General features: G+C 42.3%; 1 protein-coding gene across 3 annotated transcripts; it reads left to right on the top strand.

Moving 5' to 3' along the window:
- Window positions 1-892: 892 nt before the first annotated feature.
- LOC115169934 (nicotinamide/nicotinic acid mononucleotide adenylyltransferase 3) lies at window positions 893-22,387 on the top strand. 3 transcript variants are annotated; one of them, XM_029726078.1, is made up of 7 exons: window positions 893-996; window positions 2,377-2,522; window positions 3,501-3,684; window positions 5,535-5,620; window positions 15,772-15,950; window positions 21,127-21,228; window positions 22,006-22,387. In XM_029726078.1, the coding sequence occupies exons 2-7, from the start codon at window positions 2,414-2,416 to the stop codon at window positions 22,093-22,095; spliced, it is 750 nt and encodes a 249-aa protein (XP_029581938.1). In that variant the 5' UTR covers window positions 893-996; window positions 2,377-2,413; the 3' UTR covers window positions 22,096-22,387. The 3 variants fall into 3 exon arrangements, with proteins under 3 accessions (XP_029581938.1, XP_029581939.1, XP_029581937.1); XM_029726079.1 differs by lacking the exon at window positions 21,127-21,228 and having other exon boundaries at window positions 22,006-22,385; XM_029726077.1 differs by lacking the exons at window positions 15,772-15,950; window positions 21,127-21,228; window positions 22,006-22,387 and adding an exon at window positions 7,862-10,557 and having other exon boundaries at window positions 894-996.
- Window positions 22,388-23,755: the final 1,368 nt, after the last annotated feature.

Genomic DNA, 23,755 nt, shown 5'->3' with positions numbered 1-23,755 from the left:
TGTCTACTGTATGCTGATGATCTGGTGCTTCTGTTACCAACCAAGGAGGCCCTACAGCAGCACCTAGATCTTCTGCACAGATTCTGACAGACCTGGGCCCTGACAGTAAATCTCAGTAAGACTAAAATAATGGTGTTCCAAAAAAGGTCCAGTCGCCAGGACCACAAATACAAATTCCATCTAGACACCGTTGCCCTAGAGCACACAAAAAACTATACATACCTTGGCCTAAACATCAGCGCCACAGGTAACTTCCACAAAGCTGTGAATGATCTGAGAGACAAGGCAAGAAGGGCATTCTATGCCATCAAAAGGAACATCAAATTTGAAATACCAATTAGGATCTGGCTAAAAATACTTAAATCAGTTATAGAACCCATTGGTTGTGAGGTCTGGGGCCCGCTCACCAATCAAGAATTCACAAAATGGGACAAACACCAAATTGAGCCTCTGCATGCAGATTTATGCAAAAATATCCTCTGTGTACAAAGTAGAACACCAAATAATGCATGCATAGCAGAATTAGACCGATACCCACTAATTATCAAAATCCAGAAAAGAGCCGTTAAATTCTACAACCACCTAAAAGGAAGTGATTCCCAAACCTTCTATAACAAAGCCATCACCTACAGAGAGATGAATCTGGAGAAGAATCCCCTAAGCAAGCTGGTCCTGGGGCTATGTTCACAAACACAAACAGACCCCACAGAGCCCCAGGACAGCAACACAATTAGACCCAACCAAATCATGAGGAAACAGCTGTTTGAACAGACACAAACACATTTTTACTTCCTTGATGTGTAGAACTTTGGCATTCAGTTTCATGTGAAGAACGCAGATCTCAAACAACTTGTGTTCCTTCTGCATTTTTGCCACTAGTTGTCACTATCATACCATACCGCTACAGAACCTTTATACAACGTTGTTCCAAGCTGGGGAAGACAAAAAGTGTAACACATGAACCTTACGCAAACAAAGTAGAACAAGTGGGAAAAGGTAACGATGTTATTGGTTGTAGCTACCATTGGAGTTAAAACGTTTTAATGAATGTCATTTTGTTTGTATTATATAAGATAGCATAATCATAGTAAGACATTCGATGTGTGTATTATAGCTAGCCTGGTTACTGCTAGCTAGCACGCTATCAATGTCAAATCACCTGTAGCCGCTGATAAATACTGCCAACTACCCTTTATATAACGCGGACGGGGCATAACGGACTAGGTAGCTACTAGCTAGTGTAGCAAGAAAAGTCTAGCTTGATGTTGAAAATAGTTTCGACTGCTATTGTAGCTGAATAACCAGTCGTGTTTTCCTGCATGTGCAGTTTAAATTAGAACAAATTAAAAACGATCATAGAAGTTGTACGTGAGGGGTCTCCGGTGTAGCCTGGCGAGACTACCTGGAAGTGCCTCGTCAATGTTTTGTGACGCGTTCCGTAGTTTTCGTTGGAAAATGTTGTACCTTGTATGTTGCTATGTCACACTCAGTGGTGTAAAGTACTTAAGTACAAATACTTTGAAGTACTACATAAGTAGTTTTTTGGGGTATCTGTACTTTACTATTTATATTTTTACTTCACTACATTCCTGACGAAAATATTGTACTTTTTACTCCACACATTTTCCCCAAGACCCAAAAGTACTTTTTGAATGTAGGACAGGAAAATAGTCAAATTCCCGCACTTATCAAGAGCACATCCATGGTCATCCCTTCTGCCTCTGATCTGGCGGACTCATTAAACAAACACAAATGCTTCATTTGTAAATGATGTCTGTTGGAGTGTGCCCCTGGCTATCTGTAAAAAAGATAATGGTGGTGTCTGGTTTGCTTAATATAAGTAAATGGAAATGAGTTATACTTTTGCTTTTGATACTTAAGTATATTTTATCAATTACATTTACTTTTGATACTTAAGTATATTTTATCAATGACATTTACTTTTGATACTTAAGTATATTTAAAACGAAATACTTTTTACTCAAGTAGTATTTTACAAGGTGACTTTTACTTGAGTTATTTTCTATTAAGGTATCTTTTACTTTTACCCAAGTATGACAATTGTGTACTTTTTCCACCACTGGTCACACTCAATTCTATATAGCTACTAAATTCACACTAAATTCTATATAGCTACTTCCTCAATAAACCAAATATCACATCATAGTTACCATGATTCATACCTCAAATTTTGACCACACTGGTAAACCTCCTTAATGTCAATTTAAGCCCTTTAGTACTTTGACCACCTATGAGAGATAATCTGCATCAAGTATTCCATTTATTCAGGCATTGCTACAGTATATTATCAGCATTGCTGGTATTATTGAATACATTTCCCATTCATCTCTAATCCTGTGTTCTGCTGTTTTTCAGTGTTCTGTGGGGATGACCATGGTTTGAGGGAACAAAGATGTCTGCCCGCATTCCGCTGGTCCTCCTGGCCTGCGGCTCCTTCAACCCCATCACCAACCAGCACATGCGGCTGTTCGAGCTGGCCAGGGATCACCTGCACCAGACAGGTCGTGCACCATAGAGACCCTATATTAATTTGCTATGTTCGTGTTGCCTCCTAGACTTGTATTATGCACCTGTCTGTTTATTTCGTCAGTGTGATCACGGGACAGTGGAAGGTAGAAGTCCCCCAAGGGTTTCTGTGAAGCTTTCAGGAGCATTTACATTGTGGTTAAGTACCAATAGTCATCTGTGCAGATAGAGCTGTGCCTTCCTTGCACACTACTTTACACCTTGTGCCTTGACATGAGCCTACACATTCAGTCTATGTATACAGACCAAATAAACAGTACTGCACTTCAGTTGGAATAAATAATGTTCTTATTTTCCAAAGGACCCTGGGGGCATAAGATGTCAGCTGACCTGTGAGAATGCATTGTACAGAATAAGCTGTATAGTATTATATTGCGTGGTGACTAAAGCTTTGTTATATTTTCCCATGTTGTAGACTTGGCCTTAATCCCATAGCCTTGTGATCGGTCGTAGCCCTTTCTGGTGCAATAAGGAAGACAATATAGCATTGAGGGGATTCAATTAGACGTGTTTTGCACCGGGTGAAAGTTCATTGCATTCATTCTGGAACCGGGCTGCCTCCTGGGCGTGAGCCAGGTGCCCCGTTCAAAACCCACGGTGAATACAGCTCAAAACAAAAGTGACGTAAATTAAGCACGTCGAGTAATGAGTAGGATTCTGTTTTCACACGCAAACGTGATTGCTTTAGATAAAAACGCTTTAGCTGCCTTCTCAATGAAAACTATCTTAACATTTTTAAACATATTTTTATGGAAAAGATATGTTGTATGTTTCTGGATGATGCACCATGCTTCCTTGTTGACAACATGACCGAGCAGCGCAGATTACTGTTAGATTTGAGAAGGGCGCTCCTCAGTCACCGCTTTTGCCCGTTCAGTATAATCCAATCTGCCCAATGTCAGAGAGTGGGGAGGATCAAGAGTCTCATCAACCAATGATTTACCCCCTTTCAGGTCAGTTCCAGGTGGTGGGCGGGATTGTGTCTCCGGTGAGTGACGGCTATGGCAAGCAGGGCCTGGTGTTGGCCAAGCACCGCATCGCTATGGCAAGGCTGGCACTGCAGAGTTCAGACTGGGTCTCCGTTGACGATTGGGAGAGCCAGCAGCCCGACTGGACAGAGACAGTGATCACAATGAGGTGTGGAGTCACACATTTTCACAGTTTCAACCTATAAACTAATTTATAACTACTAGAATATCACAGTCCCAAAATGGCTTCTCTCTGAAGAAACGTTTTGAGAAGTTTATTACCGCTTTGATGAGCAGTGAACTACAGTATGCAAAAAAATGTATGTTGTTAGAGATTTTGTGGAATCAGCATTGCCTTGTGATGCCACTGGTCATGTGCACCATAGTCGTCACTATGCAAGTTAGCCGCTGAGTGTAACCCTTTCATAACTTTAAGTGTTTTTGTTCAAAATAACACAATATGATACAGAGCTTGTATCTAAGATCTGATAGGTCAGGATTCCACCTCAAACATTAGTGTTTACAAGTGGTCAATACCTTAAACTAACCATGGTATCTTTTACTGGACGTTTTTGATTTCCAATAATAGGGTTTTACTTACAAAATCCTTCAATTCAGCTCCACTTTATTCATGAAATAATATCATGTTGTAAAAATGTCTAATTGCCTTTGTAAAGCATCTCAGCATGCAGAAAGACTTAATTGAATCTGCCAGTCAGAGCTTCATCCTCCTTTTCAGCCAGACAGATCCCGTCTAGACCTGACATTAAAAATAACTTTGATAATCCTATCACAAATGATTTAGACAATCTCATTAAGGGCTTAGTTTGCATCCACACCCTGTATTAAAATGTCTCCCAACATGATGTGTCACATCATGCCTCAACTGTCCACGTTCATGATCAGAATTTCCCACTTCATCTGAGGACCGTTACAACTACATTTTCATGACTGTTGTGGTCCATCAGATCCGATCACAATGCATGTACTCTATTCTACACCTGTCCATAAACATCCAATTCTACTGAATATGAACAACATCCAATAACATTGTAATACCAGGTGTACACTGGTCCGGAGCCTTGGTTTATGTCCTTCCATGTTGTACTTCCCAGCCCTCATTCTTTAGCTCTTCATTAGCCGTTAGCGCTCCATAAAATCTCCTCTTCCCGCACCACAAGCCTGTTCACAATAGGAAGGCAATAGAGCTCCCTGGGTATAAATCCCCTCTGTTGCTGCTCCATGCCAAATGTTCTTTGTGCCAGAAACCACCTCAGATTTAAGGCTGCGATGCCAGAGGTTCCAGGGATATTGCGGCAACATGGGGCCCATGCCAGGTCTGGGTCTTTACTGGAGTCAGATCCCTCGCTGCTGGCTGAGTTTGTTGCTATTGTAACATGTTGCCATAGTGATTAAGTGGATGTGGGACACAGTTGCATTTGATATTGATCAACCAGTTGAAACTATACATACAGAAAGTTACCTCCACTTTACATGTGTGGGATATTGAGTGTTTATCTCCCACAATGGCACTCACTATTGATTTGATTTACAAGTCACATAAATGGACCAGCAACCTTTCATTTAGGGTTACACATAAACATGGCATGCATTTAGTTATATGTACTCAACGACTATGTGCACCCATGCGAACATAAACACACACACCCACACACACAAACATAAATGCACACGCAGCTGAAGTGCTGTTCCCACTTGTGATGCATTATACAACCCTCTCCTTGTCCCCTCTGCTCTGACAAATCCCCTTGTCGAGCGAGCTGTCTGCACTCTTAAGCTGCGTTTGTGCAACAAGGGCAGCTGATTAAAGCCATGAAGTGGCCTGTTGTCCACATTGGAGCAGGGCTGTTGAAACCTATGGGATCACGTAACCCAAAACACAAATCTTCTAGAACATCTGTAAGAGGCTTTTGCTCTCAACAGCATATTCCTTCATTGGTTTTCTTTGCGTTTGTCATATGTTTGTTTGTTTCTCCCTTTGCGTTGTCCTGCTGGCAGGTACCATTATGGTCGGATACTGAAGCAGTACCAAGAGGGCACAGGGAAGGACAGTGGTCCAACCACAAACTCCCATCATCTCACAAGTAAGACCCTCCCTGACCTTGCACTCTGTAGCATGGGCCCATTCTAGCACCTTCTCCTTTTATGTTCAAAGATCTAAAAGGATTGGATAGGTCAGGGGTCTGCAACGTGTGGCTCTGGAGCCGCGTGCTGCTCTTTACCTGTCCTTTTGTGGGCCCATGGTGATCCAAGTACTATTTTGAAGTTATCAATCAACTATAAAAGTAGTTGAAAGAACAAATCAAATTAGCTGTACTCACACTTGAACAACCACATGAGACGTATTTAACAACAGTTGAAACTGTCCTTCAACACTCAACACAATTCTGTTTTATGGGACTTTTATGGGAAGTGGACTGAAATGCAACTGGGCCTCTCTCTTCCGGCACCAACTGAGCTGCAAATCAAATCAAATTGTATTAGTCACATGCACCCAATACAACAGGTGTATACCTTACTGAGAAATGCTTACTTTCAAGCCCTTAACCAACAATGCAGTTCAAGAAAGAGTTCAGAAAATATTTATAAAGTAAAAAGAATAATAAAAAGTAACACAATACAATAACAAGGCTATATACAGGGGGTACCGAGTCAATGTGCGGGGGCACTGGTTAGTGGAGGTAATTTGTACATGTAGGTAGGGGTGAAGTGACTATGCATAGATAATAAACAGCAATCATCCTCTATTAATTATAAACCTCCACATTGGCACTGGCGTCCTTTACTCACTCGTTAATACCCTAGTTTGAATCTTATTTAGGTTGAAATATGTATAGGATCTGTTTTTTCCTCTTAAGCCAACTAAGTAATCCTTTATCCCCTTTACACATTCAGCTCTATGAAATCAGCTCTATGGAAGCAGCATGTTCATTAAAGCTAATGATGTTTAGAGGATGAGGGGGGTTGGTGTGGCATGAGCAGATCATTATGAAGATTTCAGGATGGACCAGGGAAGATCGTGTAAATGGAGCCAGACACACGCGCACACCATTCCTATCAAAGGCTGGTGGATATATCAGAAAGAATATCAGAAATTCCCTAATCCAAGAGTGCACCTTCTCTCCAAAGATGATTGTTAGACATGATGTTGAAGTGTACCAGGGAATAAAACATAAATGGTAAACCAATGCCTATTTTTCCCCCCCTTTTTAAACAAGTGCAAACGCTTCGTAAACCTGGCCAAAATGGAGGCAGAGCTCTAGAAGTTTAGGTAGTCATGAGCAGCTTTCGGCCTGACCTGGAACTACGTAAACCACACATGAAATTCATTAACTAATTGAAATACCACACATGAAATTCATTAACTAATTGAAATATCACACATGAAATTCATTAACTAATTGAAATATCACACATGAAATTCATTAACTAATTGAAATACCACACATGAAATTCATTAACTAATTGAAATACCACACATGAAATTCATTAACTAATTGAAATATCACACATGAAATTCATTAACTAATTGAAATACCACACATGAAATTCATTAACTAATTGAAATGAGTTAATGAGTTCCATGTGTGGTGTATGTAGTTCCAGGTTAAGACTGAAATCTGTAGTTCTCATGACAAACTAAACTTTTATATTAAATGGTTTATTTATTGTCAGTTTAATCATGAGACTGATCTACTCATGAACTGTCTGTCATTCCAGAGTTTGGTCAGCACGCTGTCAATACATACAGGTTACCATGGTTTATCTGCACAAATCATGACTCCAAATCCCAAAATTCATGTCCTGTCACTTTTTTAAAACAAGCTCTTACACAAAGAAGGGTAATGGATTTTCACAATCCCATATAGTGTGCCTGTGCTTAACGTGTGCACTGTTATTACACTGCGGTGCTAGCGAACGCAGATAAAGATCATTAGCTTTTGTCCACGCGCGCCTCGGAAGGTTTGTGCCAAGGAAAATACAATATTGAATGAAATGGATTTAGGGATGTAATCCGAATGCTCAGTTACGTCGTACTGTGTTGGTGATCATCTGGCATGGGGTCACATCTGGTTAACACCTATATTTATGAAGAAAATGGCTCATTCTAGTGAGGGATGGATTACATGATTTACCGCAGTAGAAATAAAGAAATCAGCAAAACAAATGAATAATTAACTCTCAGCAAACCAATTAAAACCATGGCTTTCATGTTTACTTCAACATGATGGCCACATCCAAATCTCTCTTGGGTGGAGACCAGGGGAGACATCAGTGTAAAGGCCGCCATTCACCAACTCTTCCTTTTCTTGGCCCTCTCTCAGGCTCCTCTCCCAGGCTGAAGCTGCTGTGCGGAGCTGACTTCCTGGACACCTTCAAGGTGCCAGGCCTGTGGCTGGACGACCACGTGGAGGAGGTGGCAGGCCTCTTCGGCCTGGTCTGTGTCAGCCGGGGGGGCCTGGAGCCTGAGCGCGCCGTGCACGAGTCGGAGACACTTTCACGCCATTGGCGAAACATCATCCTGGTGCGTGAGTGGGTCCGCAACGAGACCAGCGCCACGGAGATCCGGCGAGCCCTGAGACGAGGCCTCAGCGTCAAGTACCTCCTCCCAGATTCTGTCATCAAGTATATCCACCAGCACAACCTCTATACCGGGGATAGTGAGCTGAAGAATAAGGATGTGCTATTGAGGCCGCTTACCAAGCAGACAGAGATGCCTGTGAAAACTCTGGATGACTGACTGAGAGACTGCCATTGGCCTTCATTGATGGAAGCATATAATGTGCCAATAGCAGATACATCTACTGACTGTGCAAGGACAGGCCATGTGGCCCATAACTATTTCACTTCTGTCATCTCAGTTGGATATGTGGCACACCACACGCACAATGTTTTGCCATCAGTGGTTGCCTTTTTAATAAGCAGATTTATACACATTTGTTAGTGTTGAAAAACTTGATGTAACAGCAAAGACATTTGTGCAGCAGTGCAGATGACTAGAGAGACCAGATGAGAATTGTGATTGATGCGGTGGATTGTAGTAAACTAGACTAGTTTAGGATGCTCCTAAACTATTGCTGACATGTAATCTGTTTTGGAAGAGATGACATCATCACCCCCAACAGCCTGCAGATACAGCCCGCAGATACAGCCCGCAGATACAGTCCGCAGATACAGCCCGCAGATACAGTGCTGGTTGGCTAGTCTACATGATTGGATTATTATGGATAAGAGCGAGAATATTTTTTATTTGTCAAAAGGCAGTCAAGCATCGATCATCATGACACCAGAATAAGATCCTCGATATTTATTGGAAATGAGCATCAAGCTCATCACCGTGCACTTTCAACACCCTGTAAAGCTCATCATAACTGTAGCCTAATAAACTGCATTGCTTTCTCGAGTCGTAGTGGGAGGACCACACACCACTCCAAGTTTACTTGGATATGATGATGATGATATCACTATCACTATTTGCACATAAAGGCATTTCCTCCACATTCCTTGTGCAATTAATTTTGCGGATACAAAAAGATAACACTCACCATGTCAAACGAACAAACTATTTGTCGGTATTCATAAAATTGTACCGAAACGTTCTGTTTCCATCACGGCTGTCATTATTTATTTTACAGTATGACTTTACTCGCATAAAAACTGTGAATGGAAACATGGTTTATGTTACCGATAGGCGTACACCTAGCACCGTTTTATATGGCCACTGGGCAAATGCATGTCAAGACAGTGGTTGGTCAGCTTAAAACACGGCTAGGCCTAATCAAATTAGCAGAGTTGTATAATTCATGGTGTCATAAAAACATTAAATAATTCACCCCCCGCCGCAACGTAAAAAATATTTTCAATAATGTTTACGCCCACAAATAACAAATGTAGCAACCCTGTGTTTCTAAACGTGGATATAGACTTTGACACTTCAGCATGCTTTTGTGGCACAGTCGATGCCACGCAGGTCTATGGGCCAGAAGGTTGTGGGTTCACCGACCACCACAGAGGAGCTCACTCTCCCTGCATGTTTCATCACTGGTAGGCCTGAAATATTCTTCCTCACCTCAAGTTCATCTGTCCGAGTCAGTTGGAGCAACGGTGCACACTGCCTTCATATCATAGGCTTGCAGTAGCTAAAGCTTAATAATAACCACACCAAACCTGTAATATCAAAAGTCAAGTCATTGTTTACAGGGAATATAAAGTAAGAGCAGGCCATTATATTGCAGCAAACACAACATTACAGTTGGAACTTAATTTGACTTAAGAAAATGGCTCAACTGAATGAAATACAACAATTGTGAACTGGTTTAAACCTTATTGCAGCAATTACCAACAAAGGCAAGTGCGTACCATACACAAATTACAGAAATATAATCATATATATCATATACAGACCTACTTATAACCTAGCTTAAACTGAATACGGAGCACACAATTAAAAAGACAGTTATAAAGTAATTTAGCCAATGAAAATGAATTAAACAAAACAGGTTTTGCATATTAAAAAAAAACTGGGTTCTAATAAATTAAGTTTCAAAATTGTTTCAAAATTGCATCCTACCTGAATAGGGAGTTGCCACAGTAGCCTGCATTTGGCCATGCCAATGTTCTTCTCATCTTCCACTACAATATTAAAACTTATTTTAAATTCCCCTTTTAGGCTTTTCACTATAGGTGTACTCTTCTTCCTCTAACTTTTGTTTTACTTCAATGAAAGAGGCATCTATCTTCACAGTCAACAGTGGCCTAGGCCAAGGCTCCTCTCTCGCTCCGTCTCTCCTAAGCAGCAGGCTCATGTGCGCACAATGCGTGAGAGAATGGTTCTGAACCGCGAATTTGGGACGTAGGCTATGATAGACAGCCTCTCCAGAACAATTTGGCCTGCTACAATTCTATTTATTGTATTTTCCACAGGCTAAGGGAAACCCTGGTGCACTGTCCCATCAGAGTTGTGTTTTCTATCATTCACTTGTTGCAAATAAAAGTCTGTGCGTAGTGCACATAAAAACAAGTTTTGAGCTTAAATTCACATGTACCGAATAAAAAATCCAAAGCAATGGGTTTCCATTACATTTTCAACTCTAGGCCTACTGATGGTTTTGTCACAACATGTTTCATGTAGGTATAGCAAATGTGCCCAGCCTGGTATTTGTTAGTTTAAAATATCCTTCACCTGAGATAGAGACATCACTGTCCTCAACGGTACTCCCACCAGCTTTGGTCTTTGTCATGGTAGCTAGTAACGTATGTTAGGCTGTTACTCCTCGCAGTTCCAGACAGGGCAGGTCACAGGGAAGATTGAAAACAACAACCAGCAGGGATCTAGACAGCCACAAACCCGGGACAATCCGCGGTCGCAGCCGCATAACCGCGTCGCGGGCTGCGTTCAACCCTTCAGGAAAATGCCAAATAGCTCCTCAGACCCGGCCTTGGTCAGCAGGATCACTGGACAGAGAGTAGCTATCCCAGAAACTGATGCCAACTGCGTCGCGGGAACCAAACTAAAAAGTTAGCTTGCTACTAAGAAATGTTCTAATACACTTTCAAAACAACAAACCTTCCAAAACAACAAACCAAGCTCTCCCTCGTTCCGCGTTCAACAAGGGGGACTTCCTGTTGAACGCGGAATGGAATTGTATTTATTATGATCTAATAGGCAAAACTGATCCATAAAAAGTTTGGATGGAAACCTGGTTAATGCCAAGCCATTTTCAGGATGCTGGAATGATATTTTGGATGAACGTGTGCATGCCTATAGGAGACGAATCAGATTAAAGCATTGTGACTGGTTGTATTTATGCCACATATAAAATGTAATACATTTTAAAAATGAATTGATACATATTTTGGAATAGCGGCTCGGGTTGGAGAGGAGGCAGTGTGAGTGTTATGCTCCTGGCAGGCCCAGTTATTCAGGAAAGCGTATGTGGCCACATTATTTTAGGAGGACTTGGGAGAATGATTATCTGATACAGACAGCGCATTCAGTATCAGAAGTAAAATTACAGCCAGACTGGCCTGCTACTGTGTCTTTCTAGACCTTATAAACTGTTGAGAGTAGACCACAACTGATCCAAATGGAATTAAACATTAAAATTACAGGGCTTTTGCATCTTTACTCAAATGACATTTTCACTTCAGCCTAGAGTATAATTTTGTACTCACTTGAAAACAATAATGCAATTACTCATTGCGTTGTGGTGTTGTAAGCTACTATATAGGAAGGATCGCTTTTCAGGATAGTGTTTCATGTCCTCACTGTTCTTTCATGCGCAATGAAGCACCTGGCCTGTCCACTGCCTATCAGCTATTCCTATCTGTTCTTGTCTATTCATATTAAAATGTATTGTAAAGACCTGACTAGATCATAAAGGAACAATTGTCCAGACAGAAGATTGAGTTTACGAATTTATATGGCCAATATACCACAGCTCTTGAAGAAGAATCTGGCCTTAATGGCCATGTACTCTTATAACCTCCACCCAGCACAGCAAGAAGAGGACTGGCCACTCCTCAGAGCCTGGTTCCTCTCTAGGTTTGGTTCCTCCTTTCTAGGGAGTTATTCCTAGACACAGTGCTTCTACATCTGCATTGCTTGCCCTTTAGGGTTATAGGCAGGGTTTCTGTATAAGCACTTTGTGACATCTGCTGATGTAAAAAGGGCTTTAGAAATACATTTGATTTGATTTAAGGGCTGTTCTTAAACACGACACAATGCGGAGTGCCTGGATACAGCCCTTAGCCTTAACCCCCAAGCTAACCCCCATGGTTACCAACATTATTAGAAGAGTCAAAATAAATGTTTTGTCATACCAGTGGTATATGGTCTGATATACCCCAGCTTTCAGCCAATCAGCATTCAGGAATCGAACCACCCAGTTTATAATAAAAGTTGGCACATGGAAAAGTGTAGTGCATAAGGGAAGTACCAAAACACCTTGATATAGGGGAGGTGCATGCAAACACCTTGATATAGGGGAGGTGCATGCAAACACCTTGATATAGGGGAGGTGCATGCAAACACCTTGATATAGGGGAGGTGCATGCAAACACCTTGATATAGGGGAGGTGCATGCAAACACCTTGATATAGGGGAGGTGCATGCAAACACCTTGATATAGGGGAGGTGCATGCAAACACCTTGATATAGGGGAGGTGCATGCAAACACCTTGATATAGGGGAGGTGCATGCAAACACCTTGATATAGGGGAGGTGCATGCAAACACCTTGATATAGGGGAGGTGCATGCAAACACCTTGATATAGGGGAGGTGCAAGCAGCTGAGGAAATGTGGCTGGGATGAAAATTATATTGTAAAACCTGCAAAAGAGCAAATGTTAACCAGGGGAAAAATGCACTACCCTCCCATGTGCCCAATAAAAAAAACACACAACCCTCCGCAAAGCAAAAAAATAGGTTTGACAACCCTCCCCTATTTTGGACCACCCCTCCCCCTAGTAAATTGCGACCTGTCCCTTAACCCTTGCTTGCTAGATAGCCAGCTAGCTACGGCTAACAGTCACGACCTCTCCCGCCAGAATAACAACAAGTATCTGTTTTCTATTGACGTTCATTTGGATAAATCCATAACAATGCGCTGATAATGCCCGATTTTGCCTTTATCCTCAGGCCAGTCGAGACTGGGGATCGCATTGCATATCAAACACTAGGCTAGTTAACTAGCTAAATATACTGCTCAAAAAAATAAAAGGAACACTTAAACAACACAATGTAACTCCAAGTCAATCACACTTCTGTGAAATCAATGGCACATCAATGCGAGCTGTGGCAAGAAGGTTTGCTGTGTCTGTCAGCGTAGTGTCCAGAGCATGGAGGCGCTACCAGGAGACAGGCCAGTACATCAGGAGACATGGAGGAGGCCGTAGGAGGGCAACAACCCAGCAGCAGGACCGCTACCTCCGCCTTTGTGCAAGGAGGAGCAGGAGGAGCACTGCCAGAGCCCTGCAAAATGACCTCCAGCAGGCCACAGATGTGCATGTGTCTGCTCAAAACGGTCAGAAACAGACTCCATGAGGGTGGTATGAGGGCCCGACGTCCACAGGTGGGGATTGTGCTTACAGCCCAACACCGTGCAGGACGTTTGGCATTTGCCAGAGAACACCAAGATTGGCAAATTCGCCACTGGCGCCCTGTGCTCTTCACAGATGAAAGCAGGTTCACACTGAGCACATGTGACAGACGTGACAGTCTGGAGACGCCGTGGTGAACGTTCTGCTGCCTGCAACATCCTCCAGCATGACCGGTTTGGCGGTGGGTCAGTCATGGTGTGGGGTGGAATTTCTTTGGGGGGGCCGCACAGCCCTCCATGTGCTCGCCAGAGGTAGCCTGACTGCCATTAGGTACCGAGATGAGATCCTCAGACCCTTGTGAGACCATATGCTGGTGCGGTTGGCCCTGGGTTCCTCCTAATGCAAGACAATGCTAGACCTCATGTGGCTGGAGTGTGTCAGCAGTTCCTGCAAGAGGAAGGCATTGATGCTATGGACTGGCCCACCCGTTCCCCAGACCTGAATCCAATTGAGCACATCTGGGACATCATGTCTCACTCCATCCACCAACGCCATGTTGCACCACAGACTGTCCAGGAGTTGGCGGATGCTTTAGTCCAGGTCTGGGAGGAGATCCCTCAGGAGACCATCCGCCACCTCATCAGGAGCATGCCCAGGCGTTGTAGGGAGGTCATACAGGCACGTGGAGGCCACACACACTACTGAGCCTCATTTTGACTTGTTTTAAGGACATTACATCAAAGTTGGATCAGCCTGTAGTGTGGTTTTCCACTTTAATTTTGAGTGTGACTCCAAATCCAGACCTCCATGGGTTGATAAATTGGATTTCAATTGATTATTTTTGTGTGATTTTGTTGTCAGCACATTCAACTATGTAAAGAAAAAAGTATTTAATACGATTATTTCATTCATTCAGATCTAGGATGTGTTATTTTAGTGTTCCCTTTATTTTTTTGAGCAGTGTAGTTTGTTGCTAGCAAATCTGCCGATTTTTTTTTTTAAGTTGCTGAAAACAGCTGGTCAAACTAGAAACATGTGGGAGGATTTGACAGCAGAGCGCCTCTTCCGTCATGACTGCAACAGTAGGGACCAGAGAAATGCATGTTTATCACTCACCACGTTAGATGCTGAAAAACCAATCAATGCCTAGCTAGCTAGGTTTTTTCATCGTTGGGCCTGCGTTTACAATGTATCCCATCTCAGTTTGTTTAGTTGTTAGTTTTGCTTTTTGTAACTTTGTAGCAAGTATGGTCTGCATCTGTAGGCGCATATTGAAAGGTGTCCATTCTAGAATGCTCTTCTAGCCAATCAGAAACGGGTATTGAACAATACTGTGGTATAATTTATATATAATGTCGTTCCCAGCCTGGTCTCATGGGCTGGGGACAAGGTTTAATTGATAGACTATGTGCCCTTGTGTCAAATGCGCGGTTTGGCGCAGGGATGCATGGGGGTGAGTCGACAGATCAGCGGTGGAGGGAGGCTCAAAATGTTGTAGGAAAAAAATGAAAACTAGTAAGTAATCAGATTTAAGGGGTTATGTTTAAAATTGGAGGTATGGACAGCAGCATTCGAGTTCAAGTAAACAGCGATATCGTATCTCCTTTACCCTTTCACTGGAAGTAAGGACACTAGAAACACACAGACAATATGCCAGTTGACCTGAATGGGTATTGGAAAATGATCTCTAATGACAACTTCGAAGAGTACTTGAAAGCCCTCGGTGAGTTGTCCCATAGTCTTTAGTGGATGGTTTGCGCTTAATGACGGGGATTCAAACTTCAGTCAAAATGGATGATGCGCAAGGATACCTGCTGGACCACTGCGCCATGGGTTGATCTCTAGCCATCAATCAAAATCATAACTATAGACCTAGCGAACATTATATGTCTCTAAATAATCAGAATAGTATAGGGTTATAACATTTAGTAGTTTGAAAGTGTTCTTATTGGAGCACAGGTGTAGATACTGACAATTGTTGTGTCACTTAAAATAATGGTTTCGAAAGGGCCTCATATTTACAAAGTATCCAAAAAAGATTTCCGGGAGTTGGATCCAGTTAAAGCCTATAGGCTACAGAAACAGGTTATGGGAGAATGAGTGTGACGTTAGGCTATAGATGAATGTAGCCTTCCTGCTCCTCTTGTGTTGATCTATTTTCTCTCTCTTCTTTCCTTGGTGACCTAACACACAGATGTAAATGTTGCCATTAGGAAAATTGCCACCTTGTTGAAGCCCGACAAAGACATCAGTCACGATGGTGACCACGTTGTCATCAAGACCCTCAGTACCTTTAAGAACTACAACATGGATGTCCATGTTGGCAAGGAGTTTGAGGAAGATCTCTCAGGGGTGGATGACAGAAAATGCATGGTGAGTTGACAACATTTCCATCACACATTCAGTGTAGACTAGTTTTTGGCTTTCAAAGGCTATAAAAATGTATTTCTGGAGACTGGAGAGAGATGCCGAACAAGGAGAACACAGTAGTGATTTGATCAATCATATTCCCTCTAGTGCAGCGTTTATCAAACTCGGTCCTGGGGACCACAAGGGGTGCACATTTTGTTTTTTGCCAAAACCCTGCTCTAGTGTGATGGCAGTCCTTATGTGTCCTTATACTTGATTGAGGTACCACTGTGAACACAAGGGGCCTTGAGTTAATATAATAACATATTCCATTTAGCAGATGCTTTTATCCAAAGCGACTTAAAGTCATGCGTACATACATTTTCCATATGGGTGGCCCTGGAAATCGAAGCCACAACCCTCACAGGTGCGAGCGCAATTGTTCAACCAACTGAGCCACAGAGAACCATACTTGAGACTAAGGGGGAAGCAGTAGATGGAATCAGCAACAAAGGTAGAGAAGACATACTCTAAGGGCTTTTCGCACTACTGAGCCGATCAGAGCCGTGCTAAACCAAGCTGTACTGAGCTGGCCAGGTTACGTATTCATCATAGTTGCTGGAACTACTGAAGAGGACAATGTGAAAAGAAAATATCCAAGCCAGCACAGTAAGGTTTGGGTCGGCCTAATAAAATCAGGCAATAGAGGACAAGAGCAAGGCGAGAAGGTTAGTTAGTAGCTCAGAGACAAACCTGTATGATTACATTTTTCCTCTGATTACATTTCTTCTCTGAACTGATCAGGATCTGCATATTTTTCTCCCCCAAAAAGATCTGCCCTTGTAAGCCGATTTAGACTGATTTCTTTTCAAGCCCATAAGCCATCCCCTTGTGTGGTGCTGCGAGTACCATCGGGGAATTAAATAACGTAATCTGTTATTGACCAATGGGCCAACTATATAATGTTGTACCTTACGATTTGTGAGTCCAATTGATAAAGACTTTACTATACCTTTATGACTATTTACAATTAACTCCTGACTTGTTTATGTCATGAAAGAGCTAGTGTGTATAGTATCTGGTCAGTATTGTGTGTGTGTGTGTGTGTGTATGTATGTATGTATATATATATATATATATAGTCATTATCCTGTTGAAATGAATATGAACTGGCTTGGTGTAGTGTTTTGAAAATGCTGATGGGTGGTCATATCAAAATCCTTGACTACTCTCCCTCTCTGAGGGCGAGTGAGTCCCATATACAGTGCCTTGCAAAAGTATTCATCCCCCTTGGCATTTTTCTTATTTTGTTACATTATAACCTGTCATTTAAATATATTTTTATTTGGATTTCATGTAATGGACATACACGAAATATTGAAATGAAAAAAATTACTTATTTCCAAAAAAAATAAATAATAAAAAAGGAAAAGTGGTGCGTGTATATGTATTCACCCCCTTTGCTATTAAGCCCCTAAATAAGATCTGGTGCAATCAATTACCTTCAGAAGTCACATAATTAGTTAGATTGCAAACGGGTGAACTTTATTAAGTGTCACATGATCTCAGTATATATACACCTGTTCCGAAAGGCCCCAGAGTCTGCAACACCACTAAGCAAGGGGCACCACCAAGCATGCGGCACCATGAAGACCAAGGAGCTCTCCAAACAGGTTAGGGACAAAGTTGTGGAGAAGTACATATCAGGGTTGGGTTATAAAAAAAATATCCAAAACTTTGAACATCCCACAGAGCATCACTAAATCCATTATAAAAAATTTGAAAGAATATGGCACCACAACAAACCTGCCAAGAGAGGGTCGCCCACCAAAACTCATGGACCAGGCAAGGAGGGCATTAATCAGAGAGGCAACAAAGAGACCAAATATAACCCTGAAGGAGCAGCAAAGCTCCACAGCGGAGCTTTGTCAATAGGACCACTTTAAGCCGTACACTCCACAGAGCTGGGCTCTACGGAAGATTGGCCAGAAAAAAAAGCCGTTGCTTAAAGAAAAAATAAGCAATAACCTTTTGGCAAATGGCTTTTGGTATTCGCCAAAAGGCATGTGGGAAACTCCCCAAACATATGGAAGAAGGTACTCTGGTTAGATTAGACAAAAATGTAGCTTTTTGGCCATCAAGGAAAACGCTATGTCTGGCGCAAACCCAACACCTCTCATCACCCCGAGAATACCATCCCCACAGTGAATCTTGGTGGTGGCAGCATCATGCTATGGGGATGTTTTTCATCAGCAGGGACTGGGAAACTGGTCAGAATTGAAGGAATGATTGATGGCGCTAAATACAGGGAAATTCTTGAGGGAAACCTGTTTCAGTCTTCCATAGATTTGAGACTGGGATGGAGATTCGCCTTCCAGCAGGACAATGACCATAATTATACTGATAAAGCAACACTTGAGTGATTTAAGGTGAAACATTTAAATATCTTGGAATGGCCAAGTCAAAGCCCAGACCTAAATCCAATTGATAATCTGTGGTATGACTTAACGATTGCTGTACACCAGTGGAACCCATCCAACTTGAAGGAGCTAGAGCAGTTTTGCCTTGAAGAATGGGCAAATATCCCAGTGGCTAGACGTGCCAAGCTTATAGAGACATACCCCAAGAGACGTGCAGCTGGAATTGCTGCAAAAGGTGGCTCTACAAAGTGTTGACTTTGGGGGGGTGAATAGTTATGCACGGTTATGTTTTTTTGTGTCATTTCTTGTCTGTTTCACAATAAATTATATTTAGCATCTTCAAAGTGGTAGGCATATTGTGTAAATCAAATGATACAAATCCCCCAAAAATACATTTTCATTCCAGGTTGTAAGACAACAAAATAGAAAAAATGCCAAGGTGGGTGAATACTTTCGCAAGCCACTATAGGTCTGACACTCTAGGTGGAAAATTACTGAGGGTATTAGCAGACGATATTGCCACTTCTATTTGCCATATCTTCAATTTAAGCCTACTAGAGAGCATGTGCCCTCAGGCCTGGAGGGAAGCTAAAGTCATTCCGCTACCCAAGAATAGAAAAGCCCCCTTTACTGGCTCAAATAGCCGACCAATCAGCCTGTTCCCAACCCTTAGTAAACTTCTTGAAAAAATTGTGTTTGACCAGATACAATGCTATTTTACAATAAACAAATTGACAACATAATTTCAGCATGCTTATCGGGAAGGACACTCAACAAGCACAGCACTTACACAAATGACTGATGATTGGCTGAGAGAAATTGATGATAAAATGATTGGGGGGGCTGTCTTGTTAGACTTCAGTGCAGCTTTTGACATTATTGATCATAGTCTGCTACTGGAAAAACGTATGTGTTATGGCTTTACACCCCCTGCTATAATGTGGATAAAGAGTTACTTGTCTAACAGAACACAGAGGGTGTTCTTTAATGGAAGCCTATCAAATATAATCCAGTTAGAATCAGGAATTCCCCAGGGTAGCTGTTTAGGCCCCTTGCTTTTTTCAGTTTTTACTAACGACATGCCACTGACTTTGAGTAAAGCCAGAGTTTCTATGTATGCAGATGACTCAACACTATACATGTCAGCTACTACAGTGACTGAAATGACTGCAACACTCAACAAAGAGCTGCAGTTAGTTTCAGAGTGGGTGGCAAGGAATAAGTTAGCCCTAAATATTTCTAAAACTAAAAGCATTGTATTTGGAACAAAACACTCACTAAACCCTAAACCTCAATTAAATCTTGTAGTAAATAATGTGGAAATTGAGCAAGTTGAGATGACTAAACTGCTTGGAGTAACCCTAGATTGTAAAATGTCATGGTCAAAACATATTGATGCAGTAGTAGCTAAGATGGGGAGAAGTCTGTCTATAATAAAGCGATGCTCTGCCTTCTTAACAACACTATTAACAAGGCAGGTCCTACAGGCCCTAGTTTTGTCGCACCTTCACTACTGTTCAGTCATGTGTTCAGGTGCCACAAAAAAGGACTTAGGAAAATTGCAATTGGCTTAGAACATGACAGCACGGCTGGCCCTTGGATGTACACAGAGAGCTAATATTAATAATATGCATGTCAATCTCTCCTGGCTGAAAGTAGAGGAGAGATTGACTTCACCAATGCTTTTATTTTTGAAAGGTATTGACATTTTGAAGGCACCTAGTCTGTCTGTCTGTCTAAGCTACTGGTACACAGCTCAGATACCCATGCATACCCCACAAGACATGCCACAAGAGGTCTCTTCACAGTCCCCAAGTCCAGAACAGACTATGGGAGGCGCACAGTACTACATAGAGCCATGACTACATGGAGCTCTATTCCACATTTGATTTAAAAACAGATACAAAAAATACCTTCTGGAACAGCGGGGACTGTGAAGCAACACAAACGTTGGCACAGACACATGCATACACACACACACACACACACACACACACACACACACACACACACACACACTATACATACACATGGATTTAGTACTGTAGATCTGTGGTAGTGGTGGAGTAGGGTCCTGAGGGCACACAGTGTGTTGTGAATGTATTGTAATGTTTTAAAATTGTACAAACTGCCTTAATTTTGCTGGACCGCAGGAAGAGTGCAGCAGCTAATGGGGATCCATAATAAATATAAATACAAAAATAGATGTCAGAACAGCCTTTCCTCACATTCTGATCTCATTCAAGTCCTTTGGCATATTATTTGCTCCTGTACTCTGAACAATATATGAAAAGTTATTTTACTCTGCTGAGAAGTGTGGTTGCATGTTTCTGTCTGTATACACTGAATGTACAGAACATTAGGAACACCTTCCTAATATTGAGTTCCACCCCCTTCTGCCCTCAGAACAGTCTCAATTCGTTGGGCATAGATTCTACAAGATGTGGAAGGCGATGCTGGTCCACGTTGACTCCAATGTTTCCCACAGTTGTTCCAAGTTGGCTGGATGTCTTTTGGGTGGTGGACCATTCTTGATACACACGGGAAACTGTTGAGCATGAAAACCCCAACAAGTGACATCAATAAGGGATCATAGATTTCACCTGGTCAGTCTATGTCATGGAAAGAGCAGATGTTACTAATGTTTTGTACACTCAGTGTATGTTCTCCCTGTAAGTTGTTCTACATATGGTAGTGCATGCTATGTGTGTGTTGATGTGTGGGTCATGCTCCTAACTGACAGTAGAATGCATAATGGTGTCTCTCCTTTCCTCCCGTAGACCACTATCTCATGGGAGGGGGACAAGCTGGTGTGTGTTCAGAAGGGAGAGAAGGAGGGCCGAGGCTGGACCCATTGGGTGGAGGGAGATATGCTTAATCTGGTAAGAGAGTCTATTCATGTCATTTGAATGCAAGTCTACTTCCTCAGTTCCTGATTTAACTTTTTGTCACAACAAATCTCAGATCAGGTGATTTAAAACATATATATATATAGATGTGGCTATAGATAAATAGCAAAGATTAAAAAACAACACTGACCTCTACAATGACTACCGTATGACTACCTTGTCATTGCGGATTTTCATTGCTATATGATTATTGTCATCAAAGCTGAGTAAAAGGCAGTGGAGGCTGCTGAGGGGAGAACGGCTCATAATAATGGCTGGAACAGGGCGAATGGAATTGCATCGAACACATGGGAACCATGGAAACCAAGTATATGATGTTGTTGATATCTTTCCACTTATTCCGCACTAGCCATTACCACATGCCCATCCTCCCCAATTAAGGTTCCACCAACATCCTGTGGTAAAAGGCATCTGACTGCCATATTATTTAGTCAAAGTGATTCTAACAGATGTTCGCAATCATTGGCCATGAAATTATTCATCAGCGGAGTGGCTCACTGGAGTCACTAATCCCCGAAACACTGAACAATCGCGGCCTCTGATGGTTAGAAATAGAACTGCAAGTACAAGTACAAGTGCTTTGACTATGGTTATTCTCCATAGAGGAGATCGATTTACAGTTTTTTTTTAAATACGTTTTTACAGCTGTTTACCTCAATTAATGGTGATAAGGGGGTTATTTTTCGCTTCCTACACGAACAAATCAATAATTAATCAAAAGGATTTCTAAAAAATCTGTTCTCTCTGCAGGAGCTGAGAGCATGTGGAGCAGTGTGCAAAACAGGTCTTCCAGAAAACTTAAACCAAACCTGGAACAACAGAACGGTGCCCCTTACCTGAGAGTGCAGAGAGACACGGACACGACCCAAGCCTGTGACAGAGAACCACCTATTGCACACATCCGTCCATCAATCCATTCTTTCATCCATCCTTCCTTATTTCATTCCATCCTTTCACATTTCATTCCATCAAGACTGTTGCCTTGCCCCACCAAAGTCAAACTATCCACAACAGGGGTGATGTACATGTAGCTTCCCAACAAAAAGGAAAACTGTTTATTATTAACCTCCAAACGTGCTTTGATGCCATGCAACACTCCTTCCGTGGCTTCCAACTGCTCTTAAACGCTAGTAAAACCAAATGCATGCTTTTCAACCGTTCGCTGCCCGCACCCGCCCGCCCGACTAGCATTACTACTCTGGGTGGTTCTAACTTAGAATGTGGACAACTACAAATACCTAGGTGTCTGGGTAGACTGTAAACTCTCCTTCCAGACTCATATTAAATCAAATCAAAGTTTATTTGTCACGTGCGCTGAATACAACAGGTGTAAACCTTACAGTGAAATGCTTACTTACTAACCAATAGTGCAAAAAAGGTATTAGGTGAACAATAGGTAAGTAAAGAAATAAAACAACAGTGAAAAGACAGGCTGTATACAGTAGCGAGGCTATAAAAGGAGCGAGGCTACATACAGACACCGGTTAGTCAGGCTGATTGAGGTAGTATGTACATGTAGATATGGTTAAAGTGACTATGCATATATGATGAACAGAGAGTAGCAGTAGCGTAAAAGAGGGGGTGACGGGACACAATGCAGATAGCCCGGTTAGCCAATGTGCGGGAGCAGTGGTTGGTCGGCCCAATTGAGGTAGTGTGTACATGAGTGTACAGTTAAAGTGACTATGCATATAAGATAAACAGAATGTAGCAGCAGCGTAAAAAGAGGGGTTGGGGGGGCACACAATGCAAATAGTCCGGGTAGCCATTTGATTACCTGTTCAGGAGTCTTATGGCTTGGGGGTAAAAACTGTTGAGAAGCCTTTTTGTCCTAGACTTGGCACTCCGGTACCGCTTGCCATGCGGTAGTAGAGAGAACACTTTGACAATTTTTAGGGCCTTCCTCTGACACCGCCTGGTGTAGAGGTCCTGGATGGCAGGCAGCTTAGCCCCAGTAATGTACTGGGCCATACGCACTACCCTCTGTAGTGCTTTGCGGTCAGAGGCCGAGCAATTGCCATACCAGGCAGTGATGCAACCAGTCAGGATGCTCTCAATGTTGCAGCATCATCTCCAATCCAAAATAAAATCTACAATTGGCATCCTATTTCGCAACAAAGCCTCCTTCACTCACGCCGCCAAACATACCCTCATAAAACGGACTATCCTACCGATCCTCGACTTCGGCGATGTTATTTACAAAATAGCTTCCAATACGCTACTCAGCAAACTGGATGCAGTCTATTACAGTGCCATCCGTTTTGTTACCAAAGCCCCCTATAACACCCACCACTGCGACCTGTATGCTCTCGTTGGCTGGCCCTCGCTACATATTCGTCGCCAAACCCACTGGCTCCAGGTCATCTATAAGTCGATGCTAGGTAAAGCTCCACCTTCTCTCAGCTCACTGGTCACGATAACAACACCCACCCGTAGCACGTGCTCCTGCAGGTATATCTCACTGGTCATCCCCAAAGCCAACACGTACTTTGGCCGCCTT

Source organism: Salmo trutta, chromosome 31 (assembly GCF_901001165.1).
Source record: "Salmo trutta chromosome 31, fSalTru1.1, whole genome shotgun sequence".
In the NCBI taxonomy this organism is placed as follows: Eukaryota; Metazoa; Chordata; class Actinopteri; order Salmoniformes; family Salmonidae; genus Salmo; species Salmo trutta.
The sequence above is the reverse complement of the archived record's forward strand: the minus strand, read 5'-3'. Positions and strand labels throughout refer to the sequence as shown.